This window comes from Ahaetulla prasina, chromosome 3 (genome assembly GCF_028640845.1).
Source record: "Ahaetulla prasina isolate Xishuangbanna chromosome 3, ASM2864084v1, whole genome shotgun sequence".
NCBI classification, from domain to species: domain Eukaryota; kingdom Metazoa; phylum Chordata; class Lepidosauria; order Squamata; family Colubridae; genus Ahaetulla; species Ahaetulla prasina.
The window spans coordinates 184092135-184116803 of NC_080541.1; the positions used below are offsets into that span (position 1 = coordinate 184092135).

Below are 24669 nucleotides of genomic sequence, written 5' to 3' on the forward strand. Positions count from 1 at the left end.
ATTCGCAAGTCTGGGCGGGAAAAAATACAAAAAGCAGATTTGAAAATGGCATGAGCCATCCCTTGAGAAATGAAACAGAAATCAGCTTAGCTTGTCTGTGGAAGTTAAGCAACGTATTTAGTATATAGCAGGAAACAGGAATGTTTTAATGATACTGGGTTCTTTTCTCTAGAAGTTTAAAGGATGATTTTGTAAGAGTACATACAATGTTTATAAAAGTGTAACATATGGAATGTAGCAAACGGGCTTTCAAATATTGTTACACAGGCACATATGGCACAGTCGCTACTGACTCGATTTGTGCAACTGGCAGTAAATATGTATTGTTTAATAACCTTTATACTCAACAGTACCAAGATTTCTGTCCTACAGTTTGTTCGTCCTTAGGTATGCTGCTCTTGTTCATTGCCATTCCTTAATTAGTCCTGTAGATACCATTCAATAACTAACAAAGAATAGTTGAACCAATAAGGAGAGAGGCATAATATTACCAGCAGAAGACAGAAATGTAGGACAAGAAATTGTACCATGGAGAAAAGAGAAATGATAGCTTATCTTGTTTTGCATCTCTTCCAGAATAAATTATCATCTTTGGTTTGTGGCAAATGAAATTCAATATGATAAATAAGTCGACCAATCACTTAATGCAATTACTGAGCTCATAGAACTTATAGTATTAAAATCTAGCCAATGATTCTATGTACCTGATTCTGAATCTCCATCAGGAGCCAGGAAAAAAAGCCAGAAACTGTACATTTATTGTATTGTACAAGTTATTAGAAATATTGGAAATATCAGAAATATTCAGTATAGACGCAATCCAATGCAGTTTATATACATTCTTGGCAAGAATAACCTAACTCAGTGATTTTACTAATATGCTGTCCCACTTTACTAGTTTAAACACTGTAATAGCCATTATTTTTACTATAAATACAGAAGCCAACTGCTTAAATCTAACTGAACAAGATTGGAATAAAAATCTCAAATATACATAGCTCTCAACTTTTAAAGTTAAGATAATGCTGCTAACGTAATTAATCAGAGTCTGCTGGAGTGGGCAGCTGTAATAAATTTAATGAAATGACAATCCTGGCAGTTCAGATCTCTTTTTTTCCACTGAGGATTTGGAAAAAATCATGCTTAATTCCCCATACAGCCTCATGAAAACAGGATTCCAGAACTCTCTCAGGGACATTCTCTTAAATGAATAGAATAGAATAGAATAGAATAGAATAGAATAGAATAGAATAGAATAGAATAGAATAGAATAGAATAGAATAGAATAGAACAGAACAGAACAGAACAGAACAGAACAGAATAGAATAACAGAGTTGGAAGAGGCCTTGGAGATCTTCCAGTCTAACCCCCTGCTTAGGCAGGAAACCCCACACCACTTCAGACAAATGGTTATCCAACATCTTCTTAAAAACTTCCAGTGTTGGAGCATTCACAATTTCTGGAGGCAAGTTGTTCCACTGGCTAATCTATCTTTATACAAATATCCACAGACTAAAGTAAGATTAGTTTCTGTAACTAAAAAAAATGAATCAATGCTCTGCTTCTATAGCTTCATAACTTGCTGACGGGTCTTTTATAATGTTTAGGTACTTAGAATGTATGGTAAAATCACTTGCAACATTTTTTTAAATAAAAACACTCCATGGCACTAAATGGAATACTGTGAGACATAATCCTCTTTGAAGTAAAACAATTAGTTTTATTCATCAGAATAGGCACAGCTTTAAGACTTGTTCAGCCAGCCAAATTTCGTACTTTCTGGCCACAGAAATGGTCAGGAGGAAAAAAAATAACCCACACATTTCCTCTGAAAATATGGATAGCAAGCATGAGTATATATACATACATTCAAAAAAGATACATAAATTTAGAAAGAGAAGTGGTTGCAGTTAACTGAATTTGCCATGTTTTCTTTTTAAAAAATATGCATAGATCTGTTCTAATATTGCAACTAGCTCTCATTCATAAGGCCTATCCCAAATGACCTATGAAATCCAGTCAGTTGATGGCTGACACTGCAGAAAATTTGCACACATGCTTAAAAAGTTTACTCAGATGGATGTTATATTGCAGTTCAAATATCAGGTGACATTTTATAGTGCAAAAGATCTATTGAACTCCATTACTGGCTACACGGTGAAGGCAGGTTGTTATGGAAGGTATTCATAATTTCAAGAAGTTGCTCCTTGCCAACTAGCTATCCCCAGGAAACTTTCTACTATGCCACACTACCTTCCCACATTTCCCCATCTTTTGCCCAGGCAGATGAGCATATTTCCAATAAAACACAGGGGTGTGATCACATACTATTTTTATTTTCTAATATCTCTGGGGCAAAAGACATTCATAAAAATAAGACTCTGCTAAATAATGGTTCTTGCTTTATAGCATGCTAGTTATCGTTTTATTTGCAATTTGAGTTTTTAAAAAGCTAGTGGATGCAAAGGGAATATCCTGAAGCATATTTGACACAAAACTGCATTACAAGTTTGTGTAAGAACAAGGAATTTTCAGGTCAGTTCTGGTTTGTCTGTAACTCATGAAATGAAAATGAGCATGATAATGAACAGATGCTACAGCAGCAACCTCACCACCAATAAAAACTCAACAACTCTACAATTGTTTTGTGTTAATTTAATCATACAAATATTCATTTATACATTAAGGAAAAAGCGTCTTTGTTTTTCCCACAATGTGCTTACAGGATTCTTCCCAGACTCAATGAAGCAACACACCATCCTGCTCTACACATGCACTCCCCCCAGAGAGAATAAAGACAGGCTGCAGAATCAATCATTCACACAAGAGAAAAAAAAATATGGAAACCTGGACATGGGACAGCGTGCATTTCTTATCCCAGTGAACTATATTTGTCCCTAAAAAGTTTCAAGACGGGGTTCATTTGCAACAGGGGAGGATAAGTAGTACACACTTCCAAATCTCTGGATCCACCTTACTTTGCATTTATTATTTTCTCCACATAATGGCAATAACCCAGGCCAGTCTGTTGGTACAAGCTTGACACCCCCCACCCAGTAGCCAGAGCTTATTTTCTATCAGAGGACTTTGCCCAATTTTCCAGTGAAGAGTCTGGGTTTTTTCCATTCCAGGCTGGAGTCATATTTCCAGGTACAGAAGTTGGTTACCAACATACTCAAATTCAATAGTTTGGGCTACGGTTAAGCTTGCATTTTTAAAAATTTAAATTTTGAAAACAACTTGCTACATTATAATTACTGGCATTTATTCTTTGCAGGAATCCCTCATAATTTCTTCTAATTACACAAGAGAAATGAAGTACAAGTGAACACAGACATGGATCAAGCAGGCTCAAGCTTCCTTCATGACCAAATACTATTATCACTTCAGTAGAAGGGCATTAACAACTATTTCATTAACGTTCATCTCCAGATGCTATAGGAAATAAGGAGATGTATGTACACTGTAACATTTGAAGATGATGGGAGTGTTTGTTTTATTTAACAACATTCTGAGCGCCATTACAACTTTCAAATGTATACTGATTGCACTCTAAACACTCATGCCAATTTCAAATTTGACAGTGTGCAGAGATAAAACTGAAAACTGTACAGAAGCAGTGTCTGGAGTGAGGTCGACATGAAAAACTTCAACCCTAGTACTATCACATTTTTCTGATAAGAGATCTCTGCCTTTATTGCATATCATGCAGCAATTCTAGAACAGCTTTCTTATGTTACTGTATTATCACACTTTGTCAACCTGCACTTTTTTAGTTCCTGCTGCCATGCAATTGTTAAAAGCTACAGCCCATTTGTTCACTGGGAATGGAAAAATGCAACACACTGCATAAACTTTCCCTGTTGGTTCTGGGATATAAGTATTACATAGTTCTGAAAACAAGCCTTGATGCCAAGATAGATATATGTCCTTAACAGTTCAAACACGAAACTGCTGCTTCCAACCTAATCAACATGATTTTGTCATAAACCCAAAATCATCATAAGGGGCTTTATAACTCAGGAATTATATTCTGAGTCTTAAGATCTTACTATTTGATAAATCAGACAGGGAAATCAAAGGGAGAATAGTAAACAATTTAAACATCTTCCCATTGCCATCCCTAAAAGGGCCGTCCCCGTATACAAAATACTCTCAGATTTAATTTCATAGCTGAAGGGAGTTCATCCCTAAAGAGGAAAACAACCTTGGAAACTCAAAGATAGGGTGTACTGTAACTTATTACTGCTGCTGGATTTTGTATTTTTTATATTAGAGACTTGTTCAATTCATATAAGTCACTAGCACTCGAGAAAAGAGAAAATATTTGAAATTACCAAAGAGAAAGGGCCACCAACAAGTAAGCTGTTGGCTGGTAATTATCAATTTTCCTTCTGCACACTGTTAAAAATGGTACACAATTTTTACAATAGAAGCTGGATGTTTATGTGGGTGAAATATGTGGGTAACTGTTTCAAACAAAAAGCTAAAATTGTTTGGATTTGGTTAACAACTTATTTTAAGATTTCTCTCATTGCTGCCAAAGAACACACTCATTCATTTGCATACACACATATATTCCATCTGGTCACTCAATCTTTTGCTGGCCTATCTAGAAAGGTGCTTGCCTACAGCAAGGGAGAAATTAAAACAAAACAGGAGTAATGCTGTACATAATCAATTTATATATCCTTTTTTGAATTTGGAAAATATATTGCTTGAAGTGATTAAGATAAATATTTAGAGATCCATATTAGAAAAATGGCTGAAGAGTAATGGAAAATACCTTTCAGTACCCATACTCCATCATTTACCTTTTCAAGGTAAGGGTTTTTGTATTTTTGCATTAACATCTCCCAGTGTTTATGGCTGATAAATAAAATTAGGTGACAAGAAAAAAATATCCCTCAAAAGAGTAAACAATCTTTGATGGCTAACCAGTCCTAGGAAAATTGCATCTCTCAGTACCTGCTTCTTTAGATCTCAGTCAGTCAGACTCTGCAGGAGCTATCTAGATGATCTGGTAAGAAACAAGTTTGTGGTCAAGAGTATCATACATATAAAAGACTCTTTGCACCAGCCTATGAAAAGTTATATATAGAAGATAATACTTTGAGTCCAGCAATAGTCTCTATTACATCCTCATCAGAATATGTTTCGACATCATTCCCTCAAACACAAAATAGGCAGTTTGGTCTTTTGAGTGAAATCAAAGAAAAGGGGTATTGCATATTTTTCTCTCTTTGGCAGATGGCTGCTAGTTCAAGTTTCTGAATTACACAGATTCCCCGCCCATTTTTTCAAAGTCTTGCACTGATGCAAACCCCAAGAATTTCAAGAGACCATGCTCTATTAACTGGACAGCTTGGCCTCAGTTATATATGGCTATCATTCTCCATGGGTTGCACATAGGCAGACTTCAAGCAACACTAGCTTTTCATATACAAACTAGAAAACCAAGGTTTAAAGTAGAAAGTTGGTAAAATAAATTACTTGAATGGCAGCTGCTGATTCCTTCTCCTACATATTCTAAGGTACTCAGTCGCTTTCAACAGAGGGAAAAAAAATCAATTATCTCTACAGAAAAGATATGATACTTAACTCTTACATCTAAAAACGCCAGGAAACAGTAATAAGATGTGATCTAACATTCTAGAAATCAAAATTCTTCTTGGCACAAAATGGACATAGACATACAGATGTTTCAACAACAGCCACGGCATATTTAAGAAAATGAGAATATGGCAACTTTCTAACCTAGTCAGGAAAAACTTTTAAAATCTAGCATGAGCAGGTACTCAAATCTCCACTGTCATCATACTCCTTTCTACTTTCTGTGAATGGTGAAACTGGACTTGAACAACTTTATTAAATGGAAAAGAACAAGCAGATGACTATTGCATAGTGCCAACAGCAAATTAAAAAGCAACTAAAAAAAACATTAAAATTCATGGACCTGGTTATGAATCCAGCTAGAAATTAAAATCACCTGACATACAAATAGCAGCTGCACCAACCAAGAAAATGCTAAGCAAAACATCTATTTCATAGTAAGCACATCTCTATAAAAATGCACGCTGTCCCTTTAAAAGTCGTGAAAAAAAATAACATTTGCTCAGTCTACAACTGCTCTGTAGGCAAAATAACTTCTTTTAAAAAGAGATGGCTTCTCCATTTTAATCTTTTTAAAAAATTTCTTTTAGGCTACCTAATTAACTGTGACAATAACTTCTAAACAAAACATTGGTGTATTTTTCTCTCTCATAGCACTGAACAGCACTCCTGAAATTCAGCATTCACACATGCATACTTAGGGTTTTTTTCTCTGGAAACAACTAGTCTTAAGTTATTGTTTGTTTTCTTCTTATCCCAGGATATGGAGAGTAAGAAGGGAGTTCATGATGTATCTTCTATGAGCCACAAGAACTTCCACTCTCTCCACTGTCCGTTCTTTGTCAAATTCTCTTCTTGACGATACCCGTTTTTATTTTTAAGACTGTCCAAAGGGATAAGGACCATGAAAACCCTGGAAAAGAACAAGAAAAAAAAATTAATTTCAGTTTGGGGAATAATATTAAGCAAAGTCTACTTCATTATGTTTGAAAAATCAAATCTTAAAATTTTAAAGTCTTCTGCAACTACGCTACTTTACCCTTTTCAAATTTGTATGCAGCTGTTTAATCCAGATTTCTACAAGTAGACATTGTTAGGACCAGAGTTCCCAGAAAATTGACTTTGTAAAAATATACAAATAGAATGAGACTATTGCCTTATACACTGTAAGCCGCCCTGAGTCTTCGGAGAAGGGCGGGGTATAAATGTAAACAAAAAAAAAAAAAAATGCTTAGTTATTTTATTCACATTTCAATAATAAATCCTAAGACTGCCAAAATATTTTATTGCTATCTTTTCTTTCTAAGCATAATAATCTGGTACAGTGATCCACAGATATAGCCAAAACATCTGTTGAATCACACTTCGGATTTAGAATATTTACTATTTACATGCTTCTGAAAATCAATAGTTCATGTTCATAATCTCAAAACAGTCTTAAGTTTTTAATCATTTACACTTTTCAAAGCACCTATAAATGTTATTTATGCTTTATGGCACTAAAATATTAACATAAAAACTGGTCTTATTTCCAAAGCTGCATAGAATGCCGATTAGTTTTATTTGCAATAAATCAGTTTCCTTTGATATAAGTCAAAACAAAAATATTTGCTGGAAGATAAATCTTGCAGAATGTTGTTAGGCTGACCAATAGCTACAAACACCATGAGTAAAACTGCACAGATTTGTCTCAGTATGCCACAATTTTCTACCCAGGATCATTTTATCATCGGCCATTAATCTGATATATCATGATGCCAAATTATTTACTAACTTTCTCTAAAAGAATTATATATATTTAATGTTTAGCTCACTCTGGCATGAAACTAAATTAAGAAATTGTTTTTAATTATTGGTTCCACAATCAATTTTTAATAAGGTGCCAACAAATCAGTGTTGGCTCTTAGCAACCACACTGGTATATTTTGTCTATGACAATCTGTCCCTAACCTGGTCTTTCAGATCTTAGGATCAAATTTAGGGAACATATAATACTAAGTATTTCAAAGCTTTCAAATGATCAAATACTGAGAATGTGTCTCTCTCCTGGCAGTATGCTAACAATACGGAATCTTTCTAAAAAAGGGGGAGCTGCAGGACTTTTCTTTAACTATGATTCAATTCTTTACAGAAATGTGTTTTAATTCCTTAAATGTTCAAACAACATGTAATATAACATATGTTAGAACAATGCAATACAATAAACTATAATATATATATAAAACAATTATAGGAAAAATAGTGGCAGTAGTGCTATCCATATTGTTGAGTAGCATACATCTGTCTTTATGGCAACACCTGTGTATCTACAGATTGCTGAACGAAGTAGGATACCTGTTCACAAGCAATAAGGTGAGCAAGAAACCATCTGCTTTTTGTTAAAGGCCAAAGGAGATTTATTCAACGCCTATTCTACCTGCCTTCAAGTAAGTTTTCAAACCATAGCTCCCTTTAGACCTTGGGTTGGGGGCTGACAGGCCCCTTTAGGTTAGGGGTTATATGGCAGCTTTTAAAAATGTTATCTCAGGGCAATTGAAACTTTCCCCCCTGCTTTTAATTTGCAAAGCTATCAAGAGCTATTTTTTGGAGTTGAGCATCCTAGAAATTGGATGAATGGTGGATGGATAGATAGACACTCAACAGAAACAACTTCACCAATTTGTCTCCTGACAACTTATTTTGGGAACGGCCACATCTTTCATGGTAAGTAACCTGTGAATAAGCCAGCAATCCTTTCAGCAGCAATTTTGTTAGCGTGCCTACAGCGTCCTCTCAAAATTCGAAATGTGCCCATTTTAAAAATGTTTGACTATCTCTATATTTTGCAATATAAGTATTTTAATAAACCGTAAAATAACGTAATAATTGTGCAAAATAAATAAGACAGTGGTTGCCAAAACATAATAATAAGCAAATTCATTTTTTATAGGAAATAAAGATTCAGTGTATCTATTTACACTGAGTCAGCAATCCTTCAGCATGATGCGTCTACAACCCACCTGATTTACAGAGCACCAGATTATGGACAGTGGAAGTGTTCCAGACCACTATTATGATTAAAATATTGGAACAGGATGGGAAAATTTATGTTCAATTCTACTCGCAACTACAGGGACTGGTACTCTCTTTCATCCCAATCCGTTTCACAGGTTGTAAGATAAGGATAAAATGAAGCAAAATATGCATTCAAGTCATACTGAATTCCTTGAACAAAGGTAGAATATATTTGGATTGCTAAATAAATGGTCTAGTAGTTAAGGCACCAGGCTAGAAACAGGAGATTGTGAATTCTAGAACCCGCTTTAGTCAAGAAAGCTGGCTGGCTGGGACCTGGGGAAGTTACTATCTATCTCAGCCCATGATGTCAGGTTTGGGCAACAAGCTGCTTGGTCAGTTTCTGTCACAACTGATGGATAAGATCAACTTCATTTTGGTAGAGATGCTTCAATTTTTGTATTAGTTTATCAAAATATAAAATAGAGAAATACAAATAAAAAAGAAAATAATGGGAAAATAGAGGGGAAGGAAAAGAGGAAAATCAATTTTAATTTGATCTGGAGGAAAAACCCTGCATTTACAGAAAAACAGGAGGAGGGAAAAAACTAAACAAAAGGCTTTCTTAAAGAGAATCCAACTACACTGATAACAAATGATATAAATAGTATTTTAAAAAACATTATTCCCTGATTTTGTGTGGCATATAACTCATAATGCAAAAGCATTTTCATATTTAAAATCTGATTTATAATTATTCCAGTAGTTTTCTTACTGACTCACTTTAAATATATTTTTGTATAATCCTGTAGAGCTATTCTGTTATGTTGGCTAAGAAATCAGGACTGCTATCCAAACCAATTCTGCAATGCCTTTTTGTCAGACAACTTCACATGCCAAATGTGTACATTACATTTTATTTAATAAAATAGTCATTAGTTTTGGTATTATTATTCAAATAAAAGAAAACTAGTTTTTCCCTTTAACTGCAAAAATTACCTTAAACTCTAAAGAGGAGCACAAGAATAAAAGATTCTGAAGTAATCTCCATTTCAAATAAGATTTACGAATCATAAAAGGTGGCCTATATTGTTCTCCAAGTTCATTCAAGGAAATAGTTAACATTTCTTGTCCAGAATCGTCAACAGAAACTAGTTCTTACCCCACATCAATCACTGGTGATACTATTAATTGGGAGATAATATTTTGGATTCTCTTATCCCACCTAGCTTCCTTTTAAATGTAGTTACCACACCAAGACTTAGAAAACATTGGAGAACTATATTGACTCTATTTCGCTTTTGTTTGTCGTACAGTTTGAATAAATAAAAGAACAGTTTATTTTTAAAAAAAAGACATTAGCATTTGACGCCTGGCTGCAAAATAAAACAAAAATATCCTAACTTACAGTGATGGTAACCTCAGATAATATCACTCAATCACCTTCTTTTTGTCATCATTTCCTTGGCTGTTCCTGGTCATTGCTTCTCTAAACTACCTCTGAATCACTTATGTAAACTGAAATGAACTAAAATGAATAGAGCATTTTGTACTGTATTTTGTTCAACGCTCACTATACAAACATAATGCAATAACCCAAGTCTCTTCCCTATTCAGTTCATTTTGCTTGAACTCTTCTATATATGTTTCTTTTTTAAAAAAAAGATACTGCACTTCTAGCTTGTAATTCTTCAGAACACAGAAAAAAGAGGAAAAGAAAATACTATTTTCTTATATATCTCTTCTGCATGTATTATTATCATAAAAGTATTTATCTTTATCATAAATATAAATAATCTTGCCTCCAGAAGAACTTTCTCGGTTTTAACATTTTCTATTAACATTCAGTTTTCATGCAAATCATTCTGAAATGCCACGAAACATATTTCTTGTTATATGAATAGATTTCATTTTTTTAAATATTACACTTGCAAGCTTTTTTTAAACCACAAACTTAACAAGCCAAAATTCTTTCTGAAAAATTGTAGATTGGACAAGAAAAACAACTAATTACATAATACTAAGCTATTTTGGCTTAAGTGTCTCCCTGGGAATACACACAAGAATATTCTTAGTGTATTTATTTATTTATTTATTCATACTTTTATACCGCCCTATCTCCCTAGGGACTCAGGGCGGTGTACAGCCATATAAAAAACACATAAATATACAAAGTAAAACATTCATCTAAAAAACTTATTATATAGGCCAAAATTTAAAATAGACATATAAACAATAAAACCCAATTTAAAACCAAATCTAAAATTTAGACATTTAAAAATTTAAAAAATCTAGTCCAGTCCTGCGCAAATGAATAGATGTGTCTTAAGCTCGCGGCGGAAGGTCCGAAGGTCAGGAAGTTGACGAAGTCCTGGGGGAAGCTCGTTCCAGAGGGTGGGAGCCCCCACAGAAAAGGCCCTTCCCCTGGGTGTCGCCAGTCGGCACTGCCTGGCTGACGGCACCCTAAGGAGTCCCTCCCTGTGAGAGCGCACGGGCCGGTGGGAGGCATTCGGTGGCAGTAGACGGTCCCGTAAAACAAAAGGTTGAAACAATGAAAATGGGAAGAGAGAAAAAAAAGGAAAGAGCCTTTTCCTGTCTTTGTCCGGCCAACAAAATAGTAAAAGGACTTTTCATCCTATTTCTGTTTTTTTTTCTCCTTCTCTCTCTATCTTAAAGTAACAACTCAAGTTTATAAGGAAACGTTTTAAGTTCACTTACAAGATAAGTTTATGAGGAAACGTTTTAAGTTCACTTACAAGAGAAAAAAAAATTCAGTCTTGCATTTACTGTGTGTTTAAATGATTTTACCTATTCCTGAAGCATGTGAATCCAGTTTTTCTTTCTCATCAGTTGTTGAAACTGCATTTTGTTGAAACTGCATTACCTTTTAGTAACTGCAATATTGATGTGTTGTATCTTTTCAAACTCTGCCTTCAAGATATCTACCCCCCCCACTTTTAATCCTGTTACAATGCCTTTCCTGAGAAGATTACCCACAAAAGTGGGGAGGAGATTCTGTTCTAATGTCTTTCAGCCCTGAAAAGATGACTCTGCAACTGTGGAAGCAGAGCACATGGTTCCAGATGCTGCCCCCAGAGGAGACCTTCCATTTGTTGGAGTCAGGAATTGAGTTTGAATCCAGGCCCCACTGAAAGTCATCACAGCAACCAGATTGGAGCAGACCTTTCCAAACCTGACTGACCAACAAGCATGCCACCCAAAAGATATGAAAGAAAGGACCCTGAGATGTATAAGTAAAGACTAAAAGACTCTTTTCAATTCCCAGAAGACAACTGGAAAGACTATGGGGAGGGTGGAAATTCATTGTAAGGTTTTCTGTCTTGTCTCATTTACATTGTAATCAGTCTAAAGTACTCATGTAAGGATTGTATTTGAGTGGCTACCACAGCAAGTTCTGAACACCTTAGATTTTTGTCTGTTGGGAGGGAAATATGTCCAAAATGTTTGTATTGCCTGTATTGTAAAAGTAGCTGCATACACAGGCACACACAGAGAGACACACCATTCAGAATTAGACTATTCCCTTCACTTACCTCCACACAAGACTTTTAGGTTGATTTTGCTCTGTGGCACTAAAAGCCCAAGGAGTCAGATCTCCTGCTAATTCCATGGGGAGGGCATCCCCTCAGGCAATTCCTCTCTTGAAGAGATAGCAGAAAAGTGATATCCAAAACCCAAGCCCTGACTATGACTCACAAATGATGCTGCCCAGTTGCCCAGTAAAGCAAGATATGTTGCACTGGTGGTCTCATGAGTAGAAGTCCCAGGGCTCATTGTGTGTAATTAAAAAAAGAAAGGAAAAGCCTGGATTGCACACTGATTAACCTCAATTTGGACTGAAAAAATCTTGGATAGACTAAAGTAAGAGCTAGGGCAGGTTCCGTAACCAACCCTTGGAAATGAGCAGCCTGTAATTTAAAGGAAAACCATGGCTGTGAAAATTTTGGGATGTGTGCTTGCTTGACCTGACTGGAAGCTCTCAGAAAGTGATATCTAACAGCTGAAATTAATTGGCATAGAAAATTGGATACTGTAAAATTCTTACCAGAACTTTTCCCCTGGCTGCTAGACCTTCATGGTTGAAAGCTTTTGGGAGCCACTGAAGGAATCTTTTTTTCTGTTGTCTCTATCAATGGCTTCCTTTGCATCAGGAAAATTAAAAGCACCCACTGATTTGATCAATTTTAATTTTTGTCAAGAGCATGTTTCAAAACTCACGTTTTGAAAAAAAAAAGTAGGGATTGTAGGAATTTAGCACCCACCCCTCCTAGAAGAATGAAATATTCTAGGAAATATTTTAAAAGCAGAATATTATACCTTCCTGGATGAGAAATGGAGAAACATATTTTAAAGACAAAGGAGCTCCTGCAACTTCCTGACTCCCCCACCTTTGTCAATGGGCCATTAAAAGCCTCAGCTAAGCTCACTCATTCTCCCACCTTTGTCAATGGGCAATTAAGGCTTCAACCAAGCTCACTCAATCCCCCCATGATTTGCAACACAATACAACTGAAACTCACCACATGGCAAGGCTCAAGCAAGCTTGAGAGACAGCCAGCAAGGCTAGCTAAGACCCCCACCCCCTGGGAGTCTGACAACCAATCAGGATACTCTTCCTGTGCCCCAGAAAGGTCAAAGCTCAGAAAAATCATAAAACCAGGGAGCACACAGGATCTCGGGCCCTTTTCTGTTCAGGAACTCAAGCCATGTGATCCTGACCACCATTAAACCATCTTTCCAAGCAGCCTCCATGTTTCCAGTGTCTTTGTCCCCACTTGGAACTGAACCCAGATGGATATTTCTTCCAACACTATCAAGAGCTATTTTTTGGAGTTGAGCATCCTAGAAATTGGATGAATGGTGGATGGATAGATAGACACTCAACAGAAACAACTTCACCAATTTGTCTCCTGACAACTTATTTTGGGAACGGCCACATCTTTCATGGTAAGTAACCTGTGAATAAGCCAGCAATCCTTTCAGCAGCAATTTTGTTAGCGTGCCTACAGCGTCCTCTCAAAATTCGAAATGTGCCCATTTTAAAAATGTTTGACTATCTCTATATTTTGCAATATAAGTATTTTAATAAACCGTAAAATAACGTAATAATTGTGCAAAATAAATAAGACAGTGGTTGCCAAAACATAATAATAAGCAAATTCATTTTTTATAGGAAATAAAGATTCAGTGTATCTATTTACACTGAGTCAGCAATCCTTCAGCATGATGCGTCTACAACCCACCTGATTTACAGAGCACCAGATTATGGACAGTGGAAGTGTTCCAGACCACTATTATGATTAAAATATTGGAACAGGATGGGAAAATTTATGTTCAATTCTACCGCAACTACAGGGACTGGTACTCTCTTTCATCCCAATCCGTTTCACAGGTTGTAAGATAAGGATAAAATGAAGCAAAATATGCATTCAAGTCATACTGAATTCCTTGAACAAAGGTAGAATATATTTGGATTGCTAAATAAATGGTCTAGTAGTTAAGGCACCAGGCTAGAAACAGGAGATTGTGAATTCTAGAACCCGCTTTAGTCAAGAAAGCTGGCTGGCTGGGACCTGGGGAAGTTACTATCTATCTCAGCCCATGATGTCAGGTTTGGGCAACAAGCTGCTTGGTCAGTTTCTGTCACAACTGATGGATAAGATCAACTTCATTTTGGTAGAGATGCTTCAATTTTTGTATTAGTTTATCAAAATATAAAATAGAGAAATACAAATAAAAAAGAAAATAATGGGAAAATAGAGGGGAAGGAAAAGAGGAAAATCAATTTTAATTTGATCTGGAGGAAAAACCCTGCATTTACAGAAAAACAGGAGGAGGGAAAAAACTAAACAAAAGGCTTTCTTAAAGAGAATCCAACTACACTGATAACAAATGATATAAATAGTATTTTAAAAAACATTATTCCCTGATTTTGTGTGGCATATAACTCATAATGCAAAAGCATTTTCATATTTAAAATCTGATTTATAATTATTCCAGTAGTTTTCTTACTGACTCACTTTAAATATATTTTTGTATAATCCTGTAGAGCTATTCTGTTATGTTGGCTAAGAAATCAGGACTGCTATCCAAACCAATTCTGCAATGCCTTTTTGTCAGACAACTTCACATGCCAAATGTGTACATTACATTTTATTTAATAAAATAGTCATTAGTTTTGGTATTATTATTCAAATAAAAGAAAACTAGTTTTTCCCTTTAACTGCAAAAATTACCTTAAACTCTAAAGAGGAGCACAAGAATAAAAGATTCTGAAGTAATCTCCATTTCAAATAAGATTTACGAATCATAAAAGGTGGCCTATATTGTTCTCCAAGTTCATTCAAGGAAATAGTTAACATTTCTTGTCCAGAATCGTCAACAGAAACTAGTTCTTACCCCACATCAATCACTGGTGATACTATTAATTGGGAGATAATATTTTGGATTCTCTTATCCCACCTAGCTTCCTTTTAAATGTAGTTACCACACCAAGACTTAGAAAACATTGGAGAACTATATTGACTCTATTTCGCTTTTGTTTGTCGACAGTTTGAATAAATAAAAGAACAGTTTATTTTTAAAAAAGACATTAGCATTTGACGCCTGGCTGCAAAATAAAACAAAATATCCTAACTTACAGTGATGGTAACCTCAGATAATATCACTCAATCACCTTCTTTTTGTCATCATTTCCTTGGCTGTTCCTGGTCATTGCTTCTCTAAACTACCTCTGAATCACTTATGTAAACTGAAATGAACTAAAATGAATAGAGCATTTTGTACTGTATTTTGTTCAACGCTCACTATACAAACATAATGCAATAACCCAAGTCTCTTCCCTATTCAGTTCATTTTGCTTGAACTCTTCTATATATGTTTCTTTTTTAAAAAAAAGATACTGCACTTCTAGCTTGTAATTCTTCAGAACACAGAAAAAAGAGGAAAAGAAAATACTATTTTCTTATATATCTCTTCTGCATGTATTATTATCATAAAAGTATTTATCTTTATCATAAATATAAATAATCTTGCCTCCAGAAGAACTTTCTCGGTTTTAACATTTTCTATTAACATTCAGTTTTCATGCAAATCATTCTGAAATGCCACGAAACATATTTCTTGTTATATGAATAGATTTCATTTTTTTAAATATTACACTTGCAAGCTTTTTTTAAACCACAAACTTAACAAGCCAAAATTCTTTCTGAAAAATTGTAGATTGGACAAGAAAAACAACTAATTACATAATACTAAGCTATTTTGGCTTAAGTGTCTCCCTGGGAATACACACAAGAATATTCTTAGTGTATTTATTTATTTATTTATTCATACTTTTATACCGCCCTATCTCCCTAGGGACTCAGGGCGGTGTACAGCCATATAAAAAACACATAAATATACAAAGTAAAACATTCATCTAAAAAACTTATTATATAGGCCAAAATTTAAAATAGACATATAAACAATAAAACCCAATTTAAAACCAAATCTAAAATTTAGACATTTAAAAATTTAAAAAATCTAGTCCAGTCCTGCGCAAATGAATAGATGTGTCTTAAGCTCACGGCGGAAGGTCCGAAGGTCAGGACGTTGACGAAGTCCTGGGGGAAGCTCGTTCCAGAGGGTGGGAGCCCCCACAGAAAAGGCCCTTCCCCATGGCGTCGCCAGTCGGCACTGCCTGGCCGACGACACCCTGAGGAGTCCCTCCCTGTGAGAGCGCACGGGCCGGTGGGAGGCATTCGGTGGCAGTAGACGGTCCCGTAAGTAACCCGGACCTATGCCATGGAGCGCTTTGAAGATCATTACCAAAACCTTGAAGCGCACCCGGAAAACCACAGGCAGCCAGTGCAGTCTGTGCAGGAGAGGTGTTACATGGGCTCCCTCTATCACCCGCACAGCCGCATTCTGAACTACCTGGAGTCTCCGGGTGCTCCTCAAGGGGAGCCCCATGTAGAGAGCATTGCAGTAGTCCAGGCGAGATGTCACGAGAGCATGAGTGACCATGCATAAGGCATCCCGGTCTAGAAAGAGACGCAACTGGCGAACCAGGCGAACCTGGTGAAAGGCTCTCCTGGAGACGGCCGTCAAGTGGTCTTCAAAAGACAGCCGTCCATCCAGGAGAACGCCCAAGTTGCGTACCCTCTCCATTGGGGCCAATGACTCGCCCCCAACAGTCAGCCGAGGCTGCAGCTGACTGTACCGGGATGCCGGCATCCACAGCCACTCCGTCTTGGAGGGATTGAGCCTGAGCCTGTTTCTCCCCATCCAGACCCGTACGGCTTCCAGACACCGGGACAACACCTCGATAGCTTCGTTGGGGTGGTCCGGTATGGAAAAGTACAGCTGAGTGTCGTCAGCGTACAGCTGGTACCTCACACCGAAACCACTGATGATCTCACCCAGCGGCTTCATATAGATGTTGAACAAGAGGGGCGAGAGAATCGACCCCTGAGGCACCCCACAAGTGAGGCGTCTCGGGGCCGACCTCTGCCCCCCCGTCAACACCGTCTGCGACCGATCGGAGAGATAGGAGGAGAACCACCGATAAACGGTGCCTCCCACTCCCAATCCCTCCAACCGGTGCAGCAGGATACCATGGTCGATGGTATCAAAAGCCGCTGAGAGGTCTAATAGGACCAAGGCAGAGGAATAACCCCTATCCCTGGCCCTCCAGAGATCATCCACCAACGCGACCAAAGCCGTCTCAGTGCTGTAACCGGGCCGGAAACCGGACTGGAACGGGTCTAGATAGACGGTTTCCTCCAGGTACCGGGAAGCTGCCATCCCCCCACACTCTCTACACCCTTCGCCGCGAAGCGAGGGTTGGAGACCGGACGATAATTACCTAACACAGCTGGGTCCAGGGAAGGCTTCTTGAGGAGAGGCCTCACCACCGCCTCTTTCAAGGCGGCCGGAAAGACCCCCTCCAACAAAGAAGCATTTGTAAGCCCCTGGAGCCAGCTTCGTGTCACATCCTGTGCGGCCAGCACCAACCAGGAGGGACACGGGTCCAGTAAACATGTGGTGGCATTCAACCTACCCAGTAACCTGTCCATGTCCTCGGGAGCCACAGGGTCAAACTCATCCCAAACAACCTCAACAAGACGGCTCTCAGACATCCCACCCGGATCTACCCAATTTTGGTCCAGACCGTCCCAAAGCTGAACGATTTTGTCGTATAGATAACCACTAAACTCCTCAGCACGTCCCTGCAACGGGTCATCCCGCTGTCCCTGTTGAAGGAGAGAGCGAGTTACCCGAAACAGGGCGGCCGGGCGGTTATCTGCCGACGCAATGAGGGAGGAGACGTAACAACGTCTCGCTTCCCCCATTGCCACTAGGTAGGTCCTAGTATAGGACCTAACTAGTGTCCGATCAGCCTCCGAACGACTGGACCTCCAGGAACTCTCTAGGCGTCTTCTTTGGGGCAATGTTAAACAATATATACATACATATAATATATTATAATTGTTTGACTTATGTATATATATGCTACTTATACACGAATAAAATAAATGTGGGTTTTCCAAATATACAGTACATAAATTAATGGAACTCTGTTCTATTCCAAAATGAGTAAAACCCACCAATTCAGGTAAATTATGTGCCTAAGATTGTCTGACATATCAGCAAGATAGTTGATTTAAAAAAATCATAACTATGATATGTTCCATAGAAATATACACAAGAACTCTCTCCCAATTGTGAACAGGCATATTTTTAAATCCCATTATCAAAACGGACACACATTTACCAATTGCTTTAAGAAATAATTAGAAAACGTTTTAAGACTTTGTGGTGTTTTGTGACTACCAAATGCCCCTTCTCAATTCCTTACTGGCATTGGGCCAGTCACTGTCTCAGTGTAAGTACCTCATAGGGTTGTTACAAAGGTAAAATTGGAAAAGTCTTAAAGTCCTAGAGGAAAGGGGCAACACAAATATGATAAAATAAAAATATACTTGGAAAACATAGTTATGTTAAGTGATAGTAATCATTAAAAAATAATTAGCATGTAAAATGACCAGTTGCAAACTGCTTTATGTATCAATTTAAATACATGAAACAAAGTGCAAGCCAGGTCCATTACTAAACTTTGGTTTTCAGATGCTCTGTAGTCTTTGTATTTGCATCTTCTTCATACTTCTCAACTTTTACTTCCTTAGAAACAATGAGACTGGATAGAAATGGAGTACCCACCAGGAGTGTTGATATATTACTCCTTCTCTCAGCGACACAAGTATTAAAAGCAATGGACTACTCTGTATAACCTAATATAATTCTCTAGTCAACCATCCCTATTCCCAGCCCCACACAAATTATGTTTATTGTAATTGGCTTAATTTGCTTGGCAATTACAATTTATTGTAATTGGCTTAATTTGCTTGGAATATATATTTTAAATATATATTCATAAACAGATTGAACATTTTCCATAAAATAAAAGATTAGAATCTGAATTCTAATAATTTCTGTTTTCATTTTTGGGAAGTGTGCATTCAGAAATTTAGCATTAGCTAAATATATAAGTCCTTGACTTATGAAAGTAGGAGCCTGCCCATTATGGTTTCAAGGGGTGATGGCTGTTAAGTAAGAGTCTCTCACCTAACGACCCGCACAACCTCTGTTCACCCCGATGCAGCTGTAAAACAAATGTGTGGGTCGTTAAGTGGAGCGCAAAGTGCCTTGGGGTGGGGGAGGCTCTGGAAGACTTCCGCATTCCCGAGACACCTTGTGCTCCTCTTCCCACCCGAGATTCCCATAGTCCTTGGGCCTGCTTTCCCCCTACCAGGTCCCTCAACACTGCAGGTCCCTGAAACCATTCCCCACAAGCCTTCCCCCGCCTCACCAGGGACCTGCAGGGCTTGGATCTCCTCCCCATCCTGTCACGCATTGCACATTTATTTTTTGAAGATTCCAGGGCTCTGGAGCTTTCTGCCACACTATGCAGACCACATTATGGAAGCAAAAGACATTATTTATCCCTGGGCCATGTGGCAGCCTCCCAGAAGCAGATATCATTTCAGTGCAACCACAAGGAATTGTGGGCATGCTGAAAATGACAGCTACTTCTGAGAGATAGCCACATAGCCCAGGGATGACTGGCATGTTCTCCTTCCCCAACATGAGGTCTGGGCATCATCAAAAGGTAAAGCGAGTGACTGAGGTTTGAAATAGGGATTGTAAATACCATAGCTTCTGGGGGGAGGTGGCATCTTTGAACGGTCACCAAGTGACCAGTTTTTAAGCAAGGACTATCTGTAACAGGTTCCTTTAAAGAAAAGAAAATGAAGAGGCAAATAGATCCTACAAACATGGGGAAGGCCTAGTGGTTATGGTTTTTTAAAAAGAGAATTGCTAGTGCTTCTACTCCTGCACAAGTAGGCTCGTCCTTTAGCTCAACTGTTTCACAAAAATGATTTACCAGCCCTGTACCACAAAGATGTTATTATTTTACTATATAATACAGTGTGTGTGTGTATGTTAAGATCTTCCATATAGGAAAACATTTAGCTTGATGCTCAAAATCAATGCAATGTGAATTTAATGTTCTTTGAATAAACACATTTTTAGTAATGATGTTATCCAAGAATTTAATTAACCGAAAAGACTATAATTGACATAATTGGCTTAATTATATAACTGACTGAATTTATAATTCATGAGCAAACTAATACTTAAAAAAGCTGATATTATTGCTGAGAAAAAATTTGCAAACTAATAAAGCATCTGTGTTTAATTTTTAAATAATACTATTTCTATTATCACATGTTAACATTGAAAGGCTCATTTTTTCCTCAGACACTTGAACACAGAGTAGACATATGCCCCATATGATTCAGTAAATTAGAACTGAGTTGTCCATCCATCATATATAAATGAGAAACAGTTTTGTTTTGTGGCACCTAGCTAGAAACTGGGAGACCAGCTGGATAACTTTGGGCAATTCACTCTCTTACAGCCTTAGGAAGAAAGTAACCACAAACCACTTCTAAAAATCTTGCAAAGAAAACTGCAGGGACTAGTCCAGACAGTCCTCTATACTTTACCAATATATAAATATACTTTTAATGCAAACATTGGTATTAACATTTATAAGATTTTACCTTGCTTTTTTGATTATTAAAATTATATTTAGCATAATAGTCACTAAGCTAATAGGTATGCTCATAATAGCCTATCCTCAGCAATTTGTATGACTAAAAGAAATCAGAGTTTATATTTGCCACATCTTGCAAATTTGCAATGCAAATTTATTGTAGGATTTACTTTTTAAAATACTTTCTCTTAATGGAATTTGAATTTTTTTTTACATATTCTATGTTCCTTAATCTAAATCAATTATACAGAAGATCCCATCATGTGGAATTTACTCTAGTGTTTAGTTTGTGTATTGGTGGACTTTTTCTTCCAGTATTCTGAGACAATTGATTAAAACAATTATTAATTGTTAAGTATTTCTTTCTTTTTTTCTTTCATTCATTCATTCATTCATTGCTTGACTTCCATCATACACCACAGTAAATGCTTTCAGCAACCAATTTTCAACTATATACACTCATGCTATGCATTCCATAATTCAACTCATTCATTTTAGAGATATTTTCACTAAAATAATGAAAAATAAACTGTCTTTCTCACGTTTGTATATTTCTCAGTGATATGATATAAACAGCAAGAATCTGGCCTGGCTGATATAAGGCCATGCTATACTTCCTACATTTTATACAAAATGTATAAAAGATTACAATCAGAATTCTGCCAAACATTTTTGAGGCAACAATTTCCCTACAGTTTTGGCACACTTTCATTCAACAGGGGATAACAATACCAGCATTTTCCAATAATTAAGCTTCAATGCTATCTTCACGCACATATTAAATAAATCACAGTGTTCACAATCAATCTATCCCACTACTGAACATTTCTCCAGTTACATAATCTATACCTGCAACCGTATCATTTTGAACCTTGCCTAGTTATGATTTCATTTTCATCATTTTTGTACAGCATTAAAGTTTATTGCATTCATTTCGAATTTTTATTTTCAGATAGATCTCTAAAATACTTTCTTCAGCATTCGCTCACCTGTTTCATCTCAAATTATTATCACTTTCATTTTTTATTCCATTCAGTCTGCTGAAGGATTTGTTTAGCCACCTTCGAAAGTTTTCTTACTTGTATCAAAATTATTCTGCATTATTCTGCCTCTCAATCATTTTTGTCTTGCATATTATATCTTTATCTCATCTTCATTTTTTTGTAATATTTATTTTCTGTTGGATTTTGCTCACCATTACAATCTGTTTAACCAAGGAACCTTTTTCCATTAACATAAACTCCATAGTTCCGTGGCAATATGAACCATAATTCTTTTAACTCTGTTCCAATCTGTTGACATGTTCCCTTTTATTACATACACTTTTCATTCATTCTGCCAGTAGGTTAATCTAGCTTTTAATACTTTTCATATGGCAGTAATCCTATTTCCATTTTTTGTTTTTTCTTCATGTCATTTTTCCCCCCAAAAGCCACTCTTGACACTATTATGAAATGGTCTATCCAATACTAAAAATGTTTTCTCTTCCTTGTTATCAGTCATTCAACCTTTTATTACAATTAAATGTTTTTAAATGTACCCTGTTTCCCCCAAAATAAGACTTCCCCTGATAATAAGCCCAATCGGGCTTTTGAGTGCATGGCAGTAAGGCTAATCGCTTATTTCAGAGTTCAAAAAAATATAAGACAGGGTTTTATTATCGGGGAAACACTGTATATTTATCTATTGGTCATTATTGGTTATAACCACCTATCATCCTTCTCATACATGGTTAGGTATGAATGGAACAAACACTTTTTGTGCTGTCTCATCTTGTTCCCACTCATCCATGTAACAAATGAATACTAGATTATTTTAATTCAGAATGTTATACAATTCTTTCCAAAATTTATCTCTGTTTTTCCATTACTGCCATTCATTGAAACCAAATTAGATTCTGACTTTCATACATACAACATAGGTGACACTTCATATTTCCTGATATACATTTTATTTATAATTCATGGTTAATTTTTTATTTTCACTTCTTTGTATATATTCATAAATTCCTCTGGCCATAAGCAGACTACCTTCATTCAGAAGTATTACTTTTGTCTCCTTTCTCTTAATTACAGCCATTCTTTATTAATTCATGTTCTTTTAAAATTCATGCTGGCCTTTTATTTCTTTTTACAAACTGTAGTCTTCTATATGATGTGGTATTACCTCTTGGTCCCAAGATATTTCTGCTGTGCATCATAACTTAGTCAATCAAGACCTTCGCATAATGCTTTACAGTTAATATAGAGAATATACAAACTAGGATACCAGCTTTAGTTGTGTCAGTATCTCCTGCAAGCAGGAAGGATAATATCAGGAAATTCTGAAAAATTTGGGGCAAATCTTGTATGTGATCACATGCATGATCCTGCTATGTTCTATGCAAATTAGGATCTCTAATCAAAAGACTATCCTTGAACACTAGCTTACCGTTGACTTCACTCCAAAACTAGGACATATATCATGTATGCTGACACATGCTCAGGATACAGTAACACAACTCAATGAGCCTTTGAAGTATTTTAACTCACATTTATCATATTTAATTTGAAGTACAGGTAGTCCTCGACTTACAATAGTTCATTAAGTGACTGTTCAAAGTTACAATGGCACTAAAAAAGTGACTTATGACCATTTTTCACACTTACGACAGTTGCAACATCCCCATGGTCATGTGATAAATTCAGATGCTTGGCAACTGGTTCACATTTATGATGTTTGCAGTGTCCCAGAGTGATGTGATCACCTTTTGAGACCTTCTGATAAGCAAAGTCAACGAGGAAACCACATTCACTTAACAATCTTATTACTAACTTAACAACTGCAGTGATTCACTTATCAACTGTGGCAAGAAAGGCCACAAAATGGGGCAAAGCTCATTTAACATATGTCTTGATTAACAACAGAAATCTGGGACTCAATTGTGGTCATAAGACGAGGACTACCTGTATTTTTAGTTTTAAGAATCTGGAATATACACAATAGTTGCATTTGCACTCTAAAATATACAATTTACATCCATGAACTCACTATTCATTTATTTATCGATATATTTAACTGAATTATTTTTATCTTGAAGCAAATATAATCTAGGATCATCTCCAAATATTCTCAACTCCCTCTGTTTACACATCCCAGTAAACTAGTCTACCACCTGGTGCTGTATCTTAGAGGCAGATTTGGGAACATGTAAGACCCAAAGGCAAAACTAAGAAAATTAAGATGGTAGTTGGCCAGATGCCAGTGTTTGAAAATCTGTAAATCATTTGACAAAAAAGAAAATTAAAATAAATAACAAATAATAGCATGATGTTTTATTTAACTATGAATGAAACAACTTTTTTAAAAAAAGTAAATTCAACGGTTCTCAAGTTTCTTAGGAAATTTTCAGTGAAATTTATATTTTCTTCACACCAAATCTGTCTGACACTAAAGCCTAAAATGACGTTTTTGCCTCTCCTCTTCTTCATTCTTTGATAAACTGATTCAATGCATAATGATGTTGTTCTTGTCATAATTCCAAGGTACACTTTCCCCATCATGTGATCACTGCAATATATCTTTAAATTCCTTTCCTCTTTCTTAAGCAAGCCAACCATTTTTGCTCATCCTATTTTCAAATTTAATCCAACAGACATTTATCCCCCTGCCAAGAATAACATAAAAGGCATACTGAATAGGCTTAGACTTAAGCCCATTTCTGCCAGAGATGAGTCACACTGGGGAGAGGAGGGGGTGGGAAGGTGTCAAGCCCTTCATTCCTCTAGGAATCAGAAGTTAATTGGTGAGGTAGGTGGAGCTGAACCAAAACAAACCCCACCCCAACACCCTACACATCCTCCCCTCCTTTCATCACTGTGTCATCAAGATCTTTTCTGACATAGTTTCTTCTCTTAACATTGCAAGCTATCAATGAGTATGAAATTAAAAAATGCTGT

The 24669-nt window shown here is 36.6% G+C and overlaps 1 protein-coding gene across 1 annotated transcript in view; it reads right to left on the reverse strand.

Moving 5' to 3' along the window:
• Window positions 1–2640: 2640 nt before the first annotated feature.
• ILRUN (inflammation and lipid regulator with UBA-like and NBR1-like domains) overlaps window positions 2641–24669 on the reverse strand; it is a 55948-nt gene continuing 33919 nt past the window's right edge. The window contains exon 5 of the mRNA XM_058174567.1: window positions 2641–6526. Coding sequence (XP_058030550.1) covers window positions 6491–6526 — 36 coding nt within the window. The 3' untranslated portion in view covers window positions 2641–6490. The remainder of the gene's footprint in view (window positions 6527–24669) is intronic.